A 13733-nucleotide genomic window follows, 5' to 3' on the forward strand; every position below is an offset into this window, starting at 1 on the left:
CATGGGCCACCAGGCCATCAGACTCAACATCACCACCAGTAGGCTGACATGTACCCTGATGTGCTGCACTGAGAAAGATGGTGTCACCCATATGGTATCCCTGCTAAAAATGTTTGACCTGGATCTAATTACGAAGAAACAATCAGGTAGATCCAAAGTATGAAATATTCTACAAAGATTTTATCTGAACTCCTAAAAAAAAAAAAACAAAAACAAAAAAAAACACTTGAAAACAAAAAAGTCTGTTAGAAGACACTAAAAGATATGACAGCTAAATTCAATATCAAATATCCAAAATCAAACCAGGAGCCCGCTTGGTAACTGCACTGAGAATTTTAATGGAAAGCTGATTTCTCACATTTGCCAGTCAGCCCTTCACAGTGAAGGACTGAAAGGGGAGCTAGCTTTGGCCACAGGAAGCCCAGTCTTCCTCCCATCTTCACCTCCAGAGACGTGCTAACTTCCTTTCTGATGGCAGAGCTGCAGCCAAGCTGAGGGGCCTGAAGCTCAGAGCCAAGAGACTTTCTGTATATAAGGCAGAGCCTTAGGAGCTCTTGGAAGCTTTAGATGGAGGAGGCTTTTATAACTGCTGATTGGTGGTAGAATCTTCACCCTCCCAGGAGGGAGTGGGAGTAGGGCATTGGTGGGGAGTCTCCCATGCTGGTTAGGACATGAGGAAGAAGCAGCAGGAAACTGCACAAGTTCAGGTTCGAGGCGCCCTCCATCCTAGTTCATCTCCAGAGAGTTGATGTGGTCCCGCACCCATTTCTTCTGTGGGTTGGCACACACCTGGCGCTTCCTTCGGGTGACAAAGCTGTGGGAGAAGAGAATAGGATGAAACCTGGTCAGCACCTGCACAGCCACGTTTGGGGATGATGGCACTGGGCTGGGGCATTCTTGGAGCTCCATTAAGATTGGATTTGTAGCTTTTAAGGAAAGGATGTTTCCTATTCTCTTGGGTCATATGCTCTGAGCCAGAAGCAGATCTGTGTGCAATTTAACCCCCACACAAACACTGAGGACTCCAGTGTTGAGCTGGTCAACCTTTTATCTGAACTTCTTTGTTTCAGACCCTGTGCTGGGTGCTCTAGATGCAGAGCAAAAGAGGTGTCTTCTAGGAACTGAGTGATGGTTGATTAAGTGAGACATAAGAAGTGGTAACCATGTGATTTGGCTTTAGGTAACATAGTGTCTGGCACAGGGTAGATACTCAACAAATGAGTACATCTACGTGTGCATTGGTGAATGACAGGACATAAACCTGAGTCTTGATTTTACTAAACTTGGCAAATAACTTAGGGCCTCTGATTCTATTTGTTTACCTCTAAAATATAGAGAGAGGGGCACCTGGGTGGCATGGCTGGTTAAATGTCAGACTCTTGATATTGGCTCAGGTCATGATCTCATGGTTCATGAGACTGAACCCTGAGTTGGGTTCCATGCTGATAATGCAGAGCCTTCTTGGGATTCTCTCTCTCTGTCCCACCCCCAATAAATAAATAAACTTAATAAAATATAGATAGAAATAATTCCTACTTTGCCCTGTTGTTGTGAAACTAAGCATGTGTGTTTTGGAATACCACACATGTATTAATATTGGAATGTTGGGACCTCATCTTTAAGACAGATCAGACCAACATGACACCAAAGGTCCTCGTACTGGGCGTCTTGCTCAGAGAGGATGAAGGCCATGAGATATTGCCAGTGTCAAAGCACTTCTACCAATTAACCAACTAGAATGCAGAGGCCTCTGAGAGTGAGAGGCCTTATTTCTACAGGTGTTGACGGCATGCGTTATCAAAGCCTGTCTACTTGGATCTTTCTCCAAGCATTATGAGCCCAAATGTTTTCAAAGTGAAGGCTTAGGTTGTCTAGTGAGAACGAGAATTTCTTGGTTTCTTTTTAGGCTCTGTCCTGGATAGTGTTTGTGCTCAAGGAAGCTGCCTCTTCTTTTCTGAGAGTCAGAGCCACTTGACCATCTCTCTTCCACTCTAGTGTGCAGAGAAGAGGGAGGGAGTAGAATATTGTGGGCTCTCGTGCCTCCTAGTGTTTGTTTTCTGATTTGGGGTGGTGAGAGAGCTTCAAACCACAACCCTGCCGTTGTTCAGCCAGAAGTCAGACAGGAAATCCTGTAGACTTGCTATCCTCTCACTTCAGCCCCTGTAGCCTGTGGCCAGGAAATCAAAAGGGCAGGAAATGAGTATCTGGAGTAAGGGTTTCTCAGGCCTCCATTTCCTCCTAAAGAATGCAAGACTGAAGAATAACCTCTCCTGGCCAAGCTTCTTTCCCTGCCCCCATTTTGGGGACCCCCTACTTGCCTGACTTCCCTCCTGCCTTACTGCTTGCTCTCTTGGGAACAACCACCTTCACCTGCTCCTTGAGAGCAGGGGTTCTCACAATTGCTGCCCTTTTTTTTGTGTGTGTGAGTTTAATGTTTTTATTTATTATTGAGAGAGATGGGGGAAGGACACAGAGAGGGAGACAGAGGATCTGAAGCAGGCTCTGTGCTGACACTGGAGAGCCCATTGCGGGGCTCAAACTCACAAAGTGTGAGCTCATGACCTGAGCTGACATTAGACACCTAACTGACTGAGCCACCCAGGTGCCCCTGTATTTTTTTTTTAATGTTTATTTATTTTGAGAGAGAGAGAGAGAGAGAGAAAGCATGAGGGGTGGGGCAGAGAGGGAAGGAGAGAGAGAATCCCAAGCAAGCTTTGCACCATCAGCACAGAGTCCAATGAGGGGCCTGAACTCCATGAACCTCAAGATCATGACCACAGTCGAAGTCAAGAGTTGGATCCTTAACCTACTGAGCCACCCAGGCACACCTCTGTGTTTCTTTTTTTTTTTCCCCCAAGTCTCTGGCCCTAGGACTTCATGGATGTTTATTGAATGAGTTAGTGAACGAAATGCATTCAATCATCAAGTTTTACTTGTCACCTCTATGTATATAATCATACACTTGGAGGAGGAAGAGCAGTTAACACATATCAGGCACCAACTGTGTACCAGGAAACATTCTAATTTCATTTTTCATTTCATTATTCTCACTTTGACCCAGCGAGGGAAGAACTCCTACTTCACTCCACTTTGCAGATGAAGAAATGGAGGCTCAGTGAGGTTAACTGATGGTCCACACTCCTGCAAATGCCTAGGGGCAGAGCTGGGATTCTAACAAAGGCTACTAGCTCTGGAGCCAGTGCTCACCAACACTGTGCTATAGTTTTCCACCCTCATATTAGGGGACCCTTTCCTCCTCTATGAAAAATCTGGGGCACCTGGGTGGCTCAGTCTGTTGAGCATCTGACTTCAGCTCAGGTCATGATTTCAAGGTTCGTGGGTTCGGTCCCACATCATGCTCTGTGCTGACAGCTCAGAGCTTGGAGCCTGCTTTGGGTTCTGTGTCTCATCTTTCTCTGCTCCTCCCCCACTTGCACTCTGTCTCTCTCAAAAATAAATAAACATTTTTAAAAACTTTTTTTTAAAAGCCCTATCTTTAGCCCCACCACTGTTTCCTAGCTACCACCCCCTCCTCTCACACTCCGTGCTGGACGTTGCCACAGAGTTTTCGTGCTGGCACCTTAGCTCTTTCCTCTTTAAACAACTCTTCCTTGAGACTTCAGGTGGCTCCACACTTCTCCAGCTGTCTGGGTCAAAACCTTTGTGTCATCCTTAACCCCCCTGTCATCTTTTCTCCCGACCTTACATCACCTTGCCAGGGCTGGCCAATTCTGCCATTGTCTCCTTCCCTTTGTGTCCTGTTCAGCCTCAATACCGCTCGTGTGGATAAGCATAACAGCCTCTTATCTGGACCTGACTTTCCAATTCATTTAACACTCACCCTGATGCTTTAGCATCATTGTGTTGACACTCAAGGCCCAAGTGCTCTTCTACATGGGGATGCTGTGTCAACCAAAGGAGAGTCCTGGCAACATTCGCTCTGCCTAGTGTACCCAGTCCCTCAGGCTTTTCTCAAACAGCACCTTCTGCAGCAAACTTCCCCTGAGTCCCTTCTTCCAACCCTGAGGTTAGATATGCTCCTGCTCTCCTTTTGTAATGTTTTTATTCAGGGTTGCTCTAGTCATTCTGCATCTGTCTTTACTTCAGATTAGACTGAGTTCCATGAGGGTAGGGAGGGTGCTTTATTAATCTCTAGCTGCCTATAACAGGTGCTTAAAGGATTGTTTTCTTTTAAAAATATTTGCTGTCAGAGATAAAATTAGTAGTGCTAAATATTACCACTGACTTCAAAGGATGCACCAGAACTAAAGGCAATGCTGAATACTTATAGCTTTGTAAGTGTCCCAGGAGTTTTTGGATTTAAAAACTTAACCATTATATAGGAAACTTCATGATTGCCCATTTGTGTTCTTTAAGTCTCTATCATCTTAAATCCTTTTAAAAAATTTTTAAACTTTATGTATTTATTTTGAAAGAGAGAGAGAGATAGTAAGTGCAAGTTGGGGGTGGGGGGAGAGAGAGAGAAAATCCCAGGCACCCCTCATCTTAAATTTCTAAAGCAACTGTCACTATTAACCTTTCTATAGTAGAAAGAGGAGGCTCTAAAGAGAATCTCTATCCCTCACTTTGCAACCTTGTGCAAGTCCCCAGACCTCTCTGGGTCTCAGTTTCATTGTCTGAAAAATGGAGAAAATTATGCATACCTAACAGGGTTGTTACCATGAAATTTAGAGATAACATACAGAAGACATTTGATACACAGCAGGCACTTCTAGGTAGTAGGAAGTGTTAATTTTTTGAAATGTATTAGTTTGCATATTTAAAAGAAAATCTCATGTTATTACTTCCTCACCAATGGATAATGTTTTTTTTAACAACTTGACTCTAACTAGGGCCTGTCCTCCCTAGATCCTCTGAGGTTGTAGGTGGATTTGATTGGGTGTGGGACATGGGGGAATGTGGGGTTCTTAATTGAAGAGGTATGACCACATTGTTTTTTCTCCACACAGGAGTGCTGTAGATCACAGTAAAATAAAAGTCACTTCCGTAAAGATCAGAGACCTGACCCAGGACATCAGAGTGGAGAGGACCCCCTAGGGACCCCTGTCTAATCCTGTGTGAGAGCAGGGGAGATCTGAAGCCTCAGAGGGAGGAGCTATGGCTCTTGGACAGCTGGAGGATGGTTGGGAGCAGATAGGGCACCTTTTTTTTTTTTTTTTTTTTTGGTCTTCCTCTGTGCCCCTTTTTTATTGATAGGGCACCTTCTTAGAGGGCTTCTGTGGGGGATGCTCTGGGACAAAAGGTGTCCCTTCCTCACCCCCCTCTCTTCCCAGAGGGTCCACAGGGCTGAGACTCACACGACTGCTGGCATGGAGCACTTGCTGCTGGTGTAGAAATACTCCTGGAGGTGCCTGAGGGGAAGTGGGTGGGAGAGGTAGGCAAAGCAGCAGGGGGTGGTGTCCGAGGCATCTGGTAGGAGAAAGAAAGGAGACCCCTGTATTTATTGCCATTGCACATGGGGTATTGTGATGAGTATGTCATCTTGGATAGACTATTATCCTCCTTTGGCTGAAACTGAGGCTCAGAGAGGTAGAGTCACTTGTCCATGGACACACAGTAGCAGAGTGGAGACTCTGACAGAGGACTGAGAGGATCTCTACAACCCCTGATCTAATCCTTGAGTCTTGCTTGGATCCTTCCCTCAACACCATAACCCTCTCTCTGCCTTCAGTCCTACTGACATGCTGGGTTTCCTCCTGGCTTGTCTTGAGCCCATTGCCCTTATTCTTGCCTTCCTGGGATCCTCAATGGATTCAGAGCATGGTTTCTTTGAGAGCTACAGCAGGGTGGGGAGAGGCTTCTAAAACTCACACTTCATGGCTCAGCATCAACCCATAAGAGGGGCCTGAAGATATGTATTGCATCCTGGGAGCTTCTGGCTGAGGCATGGTAAGAAGGATCTGAACAGAGGAGGAGGACTGTTTCTTGGTCTCTTAATTCAGGATGACCCTGGAAAGTGTCAGTTGCCATTTCCCAGTAGAGTAGGAATGTATAAGAGCCAGATAGAACTGAATTTGAACACCAGTTTCCCCCCACTTCCTAGCTGTGTGACCTCAGGCAAATTACTTAACTCCTCTGGGCCTCTGTTTCCCCATCTGTAAGTCAAATAGTAGCTGCAAATATTAAATGATGTGGTATGTAGAGCAATCAGCATAATACTTGATCCATACCAGGCTTTTTAACAATCCTCTCCCAAGTCCCACTTTTTCCATCTATGAAATGGGGACAGTATGACTGTCCCAGGAGGGTTTTACTAACTAATGCTTACACGTTTCTTAGAAATCCTGCTGGTGATAGGCATGAGTTAGCTGTGTTTCAAGGTCAGTTTAGGCTGCCTATGACTGCTTATATATACCTCCGGCGTCAGTCCACACTCAGCACCTGAAGGGCTTACATGTAGACCTGAGGACAGAAAAGTTGAGCAGAGGGTCCCTGTCATGAAGTGGCTTAGAGATCCAACAGGGATGACTGAACGTCTGAGTAAAGCAGTATATAGGAATGTAAATGATAGGGTCAGACAGCATAAATACTGCAGTTGAAAAGAGGACAAAGCCTGGGCCAATCTGAGGGTCTGGCCCCAGGGGCTGCAGGGTTCAGGACTTGACTTACATGGAGAGGCAGAGGCAGGAGCACAGAAGGCGGCAGCAGCGAGGAGGACTGCAAAGGGAGCTGCGGAGACCTTCATGGTACCTGTGGGTGGAGGCTGTGGGAGATCCACTTGCTGTCTCAGAATCCTCTGCAGGGATTCTCTGCAGCTCAGGCTGGCCCTTTATAGTCAGGCCAGTAGAGGGAGCCTCCCACCCACCCCCCAAGGGGAGTTTCCAAAACAGCAGCCACGCACCGGTTGATATCATAAGTGAAGTTCCACAAAACGAAAAAGAAAACTACAATAGGCTCCAGAAATTTTAGACTCACTCTCTCTCCTCCTCACCGCCTCTGATCCAGAGTGAGCTCATCCATCAGTTCCTCCTTTGCCCTCCAGAAGAGCTAGTATAGGCATTTGTGGTGGAAAAATCTTTCTCTGATGGCATCCTCAGCTTCCTCTTCTAGGGCAGAGATCCTCATCAGAGGTCAGGATGCTGCTTCCTTGGGGTCAGAAGGACGCAGTTAGGATGGATTTGAAACAACTGGGTGTTTATTTGGTTGCTTTCAAAGTTATTGCTTATGCATTACAAATCTGTATTTCCCCTCTCATTCATGGAAGAGTGTTATTCATAAAATGCTTGATTGGGAAAGGGAGGGTTCTGTGACATATAGCCCCCAAAGGAGGTGAGGACACTCATCCTATGGTTCCAGTCATTATTCTAATGGCTTTACAGGTGTCAACTCCTTTACTGTCCTTATGCTCATTTTCCCCATTTTACAGATGAAAACATTCATCTGTAAATGATGGGATCCCATCTCATTCCTAAGGTCTTCATGGGTACAAAAGTTACAGATTTGAAAGCTGCAGAGGACCCTAGGGATTATTTCTTCCATGTTCTTCAATTGCAGGGGAGGAAATTGAGGTCCAGGGAGAAGTGATTTGCTAAGAACACATAGCCGATGAACGATGGGATCAGAACCTGGGTGCTGTTGTTCTTGCTTCAGTGCTCTGCCCACTCAGTACTGCTTACTGTGAATATCTTCATGGTTGGGGGGCATCCTTGAACTGAACCCATGCAGTGGTCTTGATTACAGACAGAGTCCTTACTCCATTCCGAAGACCTGGGTACAATAAATCTTCATCAATTCCTGATTTGGATAATTCATAGTAGTGACAGACCTGGACTGGACTGAGGTTGACCTCTGAATTATCTAAGAGAAAACTGTCTATTGACAGTAACAATAGCAAACACATTTTTAAAAAGTGTAGCGTAAGAAATGCAATCTTCTACCAAGAACGTTTTCTAGCTATCTCTTGTGACATATGTAACTTGGTATCTGAAGGTGACTGAATCATCCAAAATGGAAAGGCCTCATCTCATTTCTTCCTCACAGTGACTTTGAGGAAGGGTGGTTTTTCTCATTGTATAGAAGAGGTCATTAAGGTCCTCAGAGTCACATGGCTGATTAGTGGGACTGAACTAAGATGCTTCTGATGGCCAGGGCCAGCTTTTTCCACTGACTCTTATCAGGCTCCAGCCTTTTCCACTAAGAGTTACTGCATCCCAGACTTGGTGCCACATGCTACTCCTAAGCTTGTCATAGGAAGCCTCTCCTTCCTTCCTCATGACTCATGAAACAGGTTACAATAGAAACGCAGTTTTGAAAAACTTGGTCATCTCATTTAAAGTACTCATTGCAAGTACTTTGGAAACATTCATCTATCCACACACAAATGGCCTGCCTCTTTTAATTGTTCCCCTCACATAGTCCCCTTAGTTACCAAACATATGGGGAGCTGTGTAGCCTGGTGGCCAAGAGCTGGGGCTTTGGTATTTTTCCCATTTTTAAGACAGTCTTTGGCAAGTTATATCATCTCTCTGGTTTTAGTTTCCTTGTCTATAAACCAGGGATAATAATTATGGTCCCTTCCACAACTGTTAAGACAATTAAGTTCCTATAAATGTGTTCGTGCTTGTAATGCTCTTAGTACAATGTCTGACACATGTTAAGTACTTAATAACATTAGCTATTATTATCAGGTTATTATCAAGAGTAAGAAAATGGCAGTCCCTTTGGGATATTCTATACTTTAGGCTTTTTAGCAGTATAGATCAGACTTCCAATTAATATAATTAGTGAGCTTTCTCACAGCAAGTGTGTTTTGAAGCAGATGGGTCAATGGAGGCTTAGAGAGGTTAAGTGACTTGCTTAAGGTCTGAAGTAGAACTCAACATTGAACCCAAGTCTGTCTGGGTTCATAGACTTTCTGTTACACTGCACTATTTCTAGAGAAATCCTGAAACTTCTGCTAAGGTTCAGCTTTTCCATGTGAGCTCCATTTCTGTTTCCTTTTTCTGATCTCAGTCAGTTTCCCTCTTTGAGGAAGAAAGCAGAGTATTTTCCTGGATACCAAATATGCTGAGTTGGGACACTAGCTGAGATAAGTGAGGGGAAATCAGAGATGGAACAACATGATCTTCCTCTTTAAATCCTGGTGATCCTGGGGCGCCTGGGTGGCTTAGTCGGTTAAGCGTCCGACTTTTGCTTGGGTCATGATCTCGCGGTTCGTGGGTTCGAGCCCTGCGTCGGGCTGTGTCCTGACTGCCAGCTCAGAGCCTGGAGCCTGTTTCAGTCTGTGACTCCGTCTCTCTCTGACCCTGCCCTGCTCACGCTGTCTCTCTCTCTCTCTCTCCTAGAAATAAATAAAACATTGAAAACATAAATAAATAAATAAATAAATAAATAAATAAATAAATAAATCCTGGTGATCCTTTCTGCTGTGTGTGTGTGTACTGGACAATAGCAAGTAAGAAAAATCCTCCTCTATTGTAAGTCACCTTTGCACTGGTCTTTTCTTAACTCCCTGAACACAGTAACAAGATTTATGATTTTTCATTTCTAGTCATTTTTTAAATTCTCCTCTTGCTTTCCACCAAACTTTAGGATGTGATAGATGCTAAATTCATGATGGCTTAGTCTTCTAGAATTAGAAGGTACTCTAGTGAGTGCCTGCACTCTTTAGAGTCAAACGGCTAGATTCACATGCAGTGCTATTGCTGATCAGTGCTGATCTTGAGCAGGTTGCTTACCTTCTCTGGGCCTGAGATTCTTCATGTGTGAAGTGAAAGATTGGTTCCAACCTGTTCTGGGTGGTGGAGCCTTTTAAGAATATGGTGAGTGGGGCACCTGGGTGGTTCAATTGGTTAACCGTCCCCCTTAGGCTCAGGTCATGATCTCATGATTCATGGCTTTGAGCCCTGCCATCAGGTTCTGTGCTGATGGCTAGAGCCTTAGGCCTGCTTCATCTTCTGTGTCTCTCTCTTTCTGTCCCTTCCCCACTCACTCTCTCTCTCTCTCAAAAATAAATAAACATTTAAAAAATGTTAAGAGAATCTGGTGAGAGCTGTGAATGCTTTCCATAAACACACGGAGGCCTAGGCAGACAAACACACCTGATTTTGTATGAATGAGTTTCACAGAGCCAGCAGGCTCATTGATATTGACAGGAGTCCACAGAGCTGGTTGTCATTACCCCCACTCCTGCATGTGAGCACATTCCTCACTAGAGCTAGACAAACGCTGTCTCCCACCTAGCACAGCCCTCCCTCCCCCGTCCTGGCCCAGTCTCCCTTTTCCTCTTTGATTACCTTTTTCCCTGAACTCAGCTGGCTGCCTGCCCAACTTCACACAGTGACGTTAGGAAACCAAAGGCAAGCAAAGAAAGTGAAACCTCATTCCCTCTGGATTCCAAAGCTTTGCTCAGAACTGGCAATCCCCTCACAACCATGTGTGGACCAACTCAGGTTTTTCTGGCTGCTTTTTTAAAATTTTATTTTATTTTTTTATTGTTTTTTTTTTTGTTTCTTTTTTTATGCGGATTTTCTTTTTTTTTTTTTTAAATAGTTTATTGTCAAGTTGGTTTCCATATAACACCCAGTGCTCATCCCTACAAGTGTACTCCTCCAAGCCCATCACCCTCTTTTCCCTCCCCCCCATAGTCATCAGTCCTCAGTTTGTTCTCAGCATTCAAGAGTCTCTCACGGTTTGCCTCTCTCCCTCTCCCCCACTACTTCCCCCTTCTCTCCCCCATGGAACTCCGTTAAGTTCCTCCTCATCCTCCTATATGTGCAAATATGGCATTTGTCCTTCTCTGCCTCACTTATTTTGCACAGCATAACACCCTCAAGGTCCATCCATGTTGCTACACATGGCCAGATTTCATTTTTTCTCATTGCCATGTAGTATTCCATGGTATAGATAAACCACATCTTCTTGATCCATTCGTCTGTTGATGGACACTTAGGCTCTTTCCATGTTTTAGCTATTGTGGAGAGTGCTGCTATGAACATTGGGGTACATGTGCTCCTATGCCTCAGCATTTCTGTATCCCTTGGGTAAATTCCTAGCAGTGCTATTGCTGGGTCATAAGGGAGTTCTATTGTTAGTTTCCTGAGGAACCTCCACACTGTTTTCCAGAGGGGCTGTACCAGTTTACATTCCCACCAACAGTGTAGGAGGGTGCCCGTTTCTCCACATCCTCGCCAGCATCTAGAGTTCTCTGATTTGCTCATTTTAGCCACTCTGACTGGCGTGAGGTGGTATCTCAGTGTGGTTTTGATTTGTATTTCCCTGATGAGGAGGGATGCTGAGCATCGTTTCATGTGTCTGTTGGCCATCTGGATGTCCTCTTTGGAGAAGTGTCTGTTCATGTCTTCTGCCCATTTCTTCACTGGGTTGTTTGTTTTTCGGGCGTGTAGTTTGGTGAGTTCCTTATAGATTCTGGATATTAACCCTTTATCTGATATGTCATTTGCAACTATCTTTTCCCATTCCGTTGGTTGCCTATTAATTTTCTGGGTTGTTTCCTTGGCTGTGCAGAAGCTTTTAATCTTGATGAGGTCCCAACAGTTTATTTTTGCTCTTGATTCCCTTGCTTTTGGGGATGTGTCAAGTAAGAAGTTGCTGCGGTGGAGGTCAAGGAGGTTGTTTCCTGCTTTCTCCTCTAGGGTGTTGATAGTTTCCTGTCTCACGTTCAGGTCCTTTATCCATTTTGAGTTGATTTTTGTGCATGGTGTGAGAAAATGATCTAGTTTCATTCTTCTGCATGTTGCTGTCCAGTTCTCCCAACACCATCTGTTAAAAAGGCTGTCTTTTTTCCATTGGATATTCTTTCCTGCTTTGTCAAAGATCAGTTGGCTGTATACTTTTGGGTCCACTTCTGAGTTCTCAATTCTGTTCCATTGGTCTATGTGTCTGTTTTTGTGCCAATACCATACTGTCTTGAGGATGACAGCTTTGTAGTAGAGGCTGAAGTCTGGGATGGTGATACCTCCCGTTTTGGTTTTATTTTTCAGTATTACTTTGGCTATTCGGGGTCTTTTGTGGTTCCATACAAATTTTTGGATAGTTTGTTCTAGTTTTGAGAAGTATGCTGGTGCAATTTTGATTGGAATTGCATTGAATGTGTAGAGTGCTTTAGGTAGTAATGACATCTTAACTATATTTATTCTTCCTATCCATGAGCATGGAATGTTTTTCCATTTCTTTGTGTCTTCTTCAATTTCCTTCATAAGTTTTCTATAGTTTTCATCATACAGATCTCTTGTATCCTTGGTTAGGTTTATTCCGAGGTATTTTATGGTTTTTTGTGCAATTGTGAAGGGGATCAGTTTCTTGATTTCTCTTTCTGTTGCTTCATCATTGGTGTATAAAAATGCAACCGATTTCTGTACGTTGATTTTGTACCCTGCAACTTGGCTGAATTCTTGGATCAGTTCTAGTAGGCTTCTGGTGGAGTCTGTCGGGTTTTCTATGTAGAGTATCATGTCGTCTGCGAAAAGTGAAAGTTTGACTTCCTCTTTGCCAATTCTGATGCCTTTGATTTCCTTTTGTGGTCTGATGGCTGATGCTAGGACTTCTAGCACTATGTTAAACAACAGTGGTGAGAGTGGACATCCCTGTCGTGTACCTGATCTCACTGAGAGATCTTTCCCCCGTTGAGGATGATGTTAGCTGAGGGCTTCTCATAGATGGCTTTTATGATGTTTAAGTAAGTTCCTTCTATCCTGACTTTCTCTAGAGTCTTTATTAAGAAGCGATGCTGTATTTTGTCAAATGCTTTTTCTGCATTATTGACAGGATCATATGATTTTTATCTTTTCTTTTGTTGATGTGATGTATCACATTGATTGATTTGCAAATATTGAACCAGCCCTGTAATCCAGGAATGAATCCCACTTGATCTTGGTGGATAATTCTTTTTATGTGCTGTTGGGTTCGATTTGCAAGTATCTTGTTGAGGGTTCTTGCATCTGTATTCATCAAGGATATTGGCCTGTAGTTCTCCTTTTTTGCTGGGTCTCTCTCTGGCTTGGGAATCAGAGTGAGGCTGGCTTCATAAAATGAGTCTGGAAGTTTTCCTTCGATTTCTATTTTTTTGGAATAGTTTGAGAAGAATGGGTATTAATTCTGTTTTAAATGTCTGGTAGAATTCCCTGGGAAAGCCATCTGGCCCAGGGCTCTTATTTGTTAGGAGTTTTTTGATAACTGATTCGATTTCCTCACTAGTGGGTCTGTTCTGCTTTTCTATCTCTTCCCATGTGATTTTTGGTAGTGAGTGTGTGTTTAGGAGTTTGTCCATTTCTTCTAAGTTGTCCATTTTGTTGGCATATAGTTTTTCATACTATTCCCTGATAATTGTTTGTATTTCTGAGAGGTTGGTTGTAATCAGTCCATTTTCATACATGATTTTGTCTATTTGAGTGCTGTGTCTTTTCTTTTTGAGAAGCCTGGCTAGAAGTTTGTCAATTTTGTTTATTTTTTCAAAAAACCAACTCTTGGTTTCATTGATCTGTTCAACTGTTTCTTTGATTTCTATATTGTTTATTTCTGCCCTGATTTTTATTAATTCTCTTCTTCTACTGGTTTTGGGGTGCTCTTGTTGCTCTCCCTCTAGTTGCTTTAGGTGCGCTGTTAGATTTTGCACTTGCATTTTTTCTAAATATCTTGAAATAGGCCTGGAGTGCAATGTACTTTCCTCGTAGGACTGCTTTTGCCTCCTCCCATAGAGTTTGGATTGTTGTATTCTCATTTTCGTTTGTTTCCATATATTTTTAAATTTCTTT

General features: G+C 43.7%; 1 protein-coding gene across 1 annotated transcript; it reads right to left on the reverse strand.

Moving 5' to 3' along the window:
* Window positions 1-314: 314 nt before the first annotated feature.
* On the reverse strand, window positions 315-6755 carry CCL5 (C-C motif chemokine ligand 5). The gene is made up of 3 exons (XM_039222637.1): window positions 6631-6755; window positions 5319-5430; window positions 315-814 (listed from the first exon to the last, which is right to left on the reverse strand). Exons 1-3 carry the CDS (start codon window positions 6704-6706, stop codon window positions 727-729), a joined length of 276 nt encoding a protein of 91 aa, XP_039078568.1. The 5' UTR covers window positions 6707-6755; the 3' UTR covers window positions 315-726.
* Window positions 6756-13733: the final 6978 nt, after the last annotated feature.

Source organism: Hyaena hyaena, unplaced genomic scaffold (assembly GCF_003009895.1).
Source record: "Hyaena hyaena isolate Hyena2069 unplaced genomic scaffold, ASM300989v1 scaffold_1167, whole genome shotgun sequence".
Taxonomy (NCBI): domain Eukaryota; kingdom Metazoa; phylum Chordata; class Mammalia; order Carnivora; family Hyaenidae; genus Hyaena; species Hyaena hyaena.

Bases quoted from the DNA above. Each gene is read 5' to 3' on its own strand.
- CCL5 (XM_039222637.1), bottom strand. From the start codon at position 6,706: ATGAAGGTCTCCGCAGCTCCCTTTGCAGTCCTCCTCGCTGCTGCCGCC. The intron at 5,431-6,630 runs GTAAGTCAAGTC...TTCTCCTACCAG, and splicing joins TCCTGCCTCTGCCTCTCCAT to ATGCCTCGGACACCACCCCC. The intron at 815-5,318 runs GTGAGTCTCAGC...CTTCTCCCACAG, and splicing joins TGCTCCATGCCAGCAGTCGT to CTTTGTCACCCGAAGGAAGC.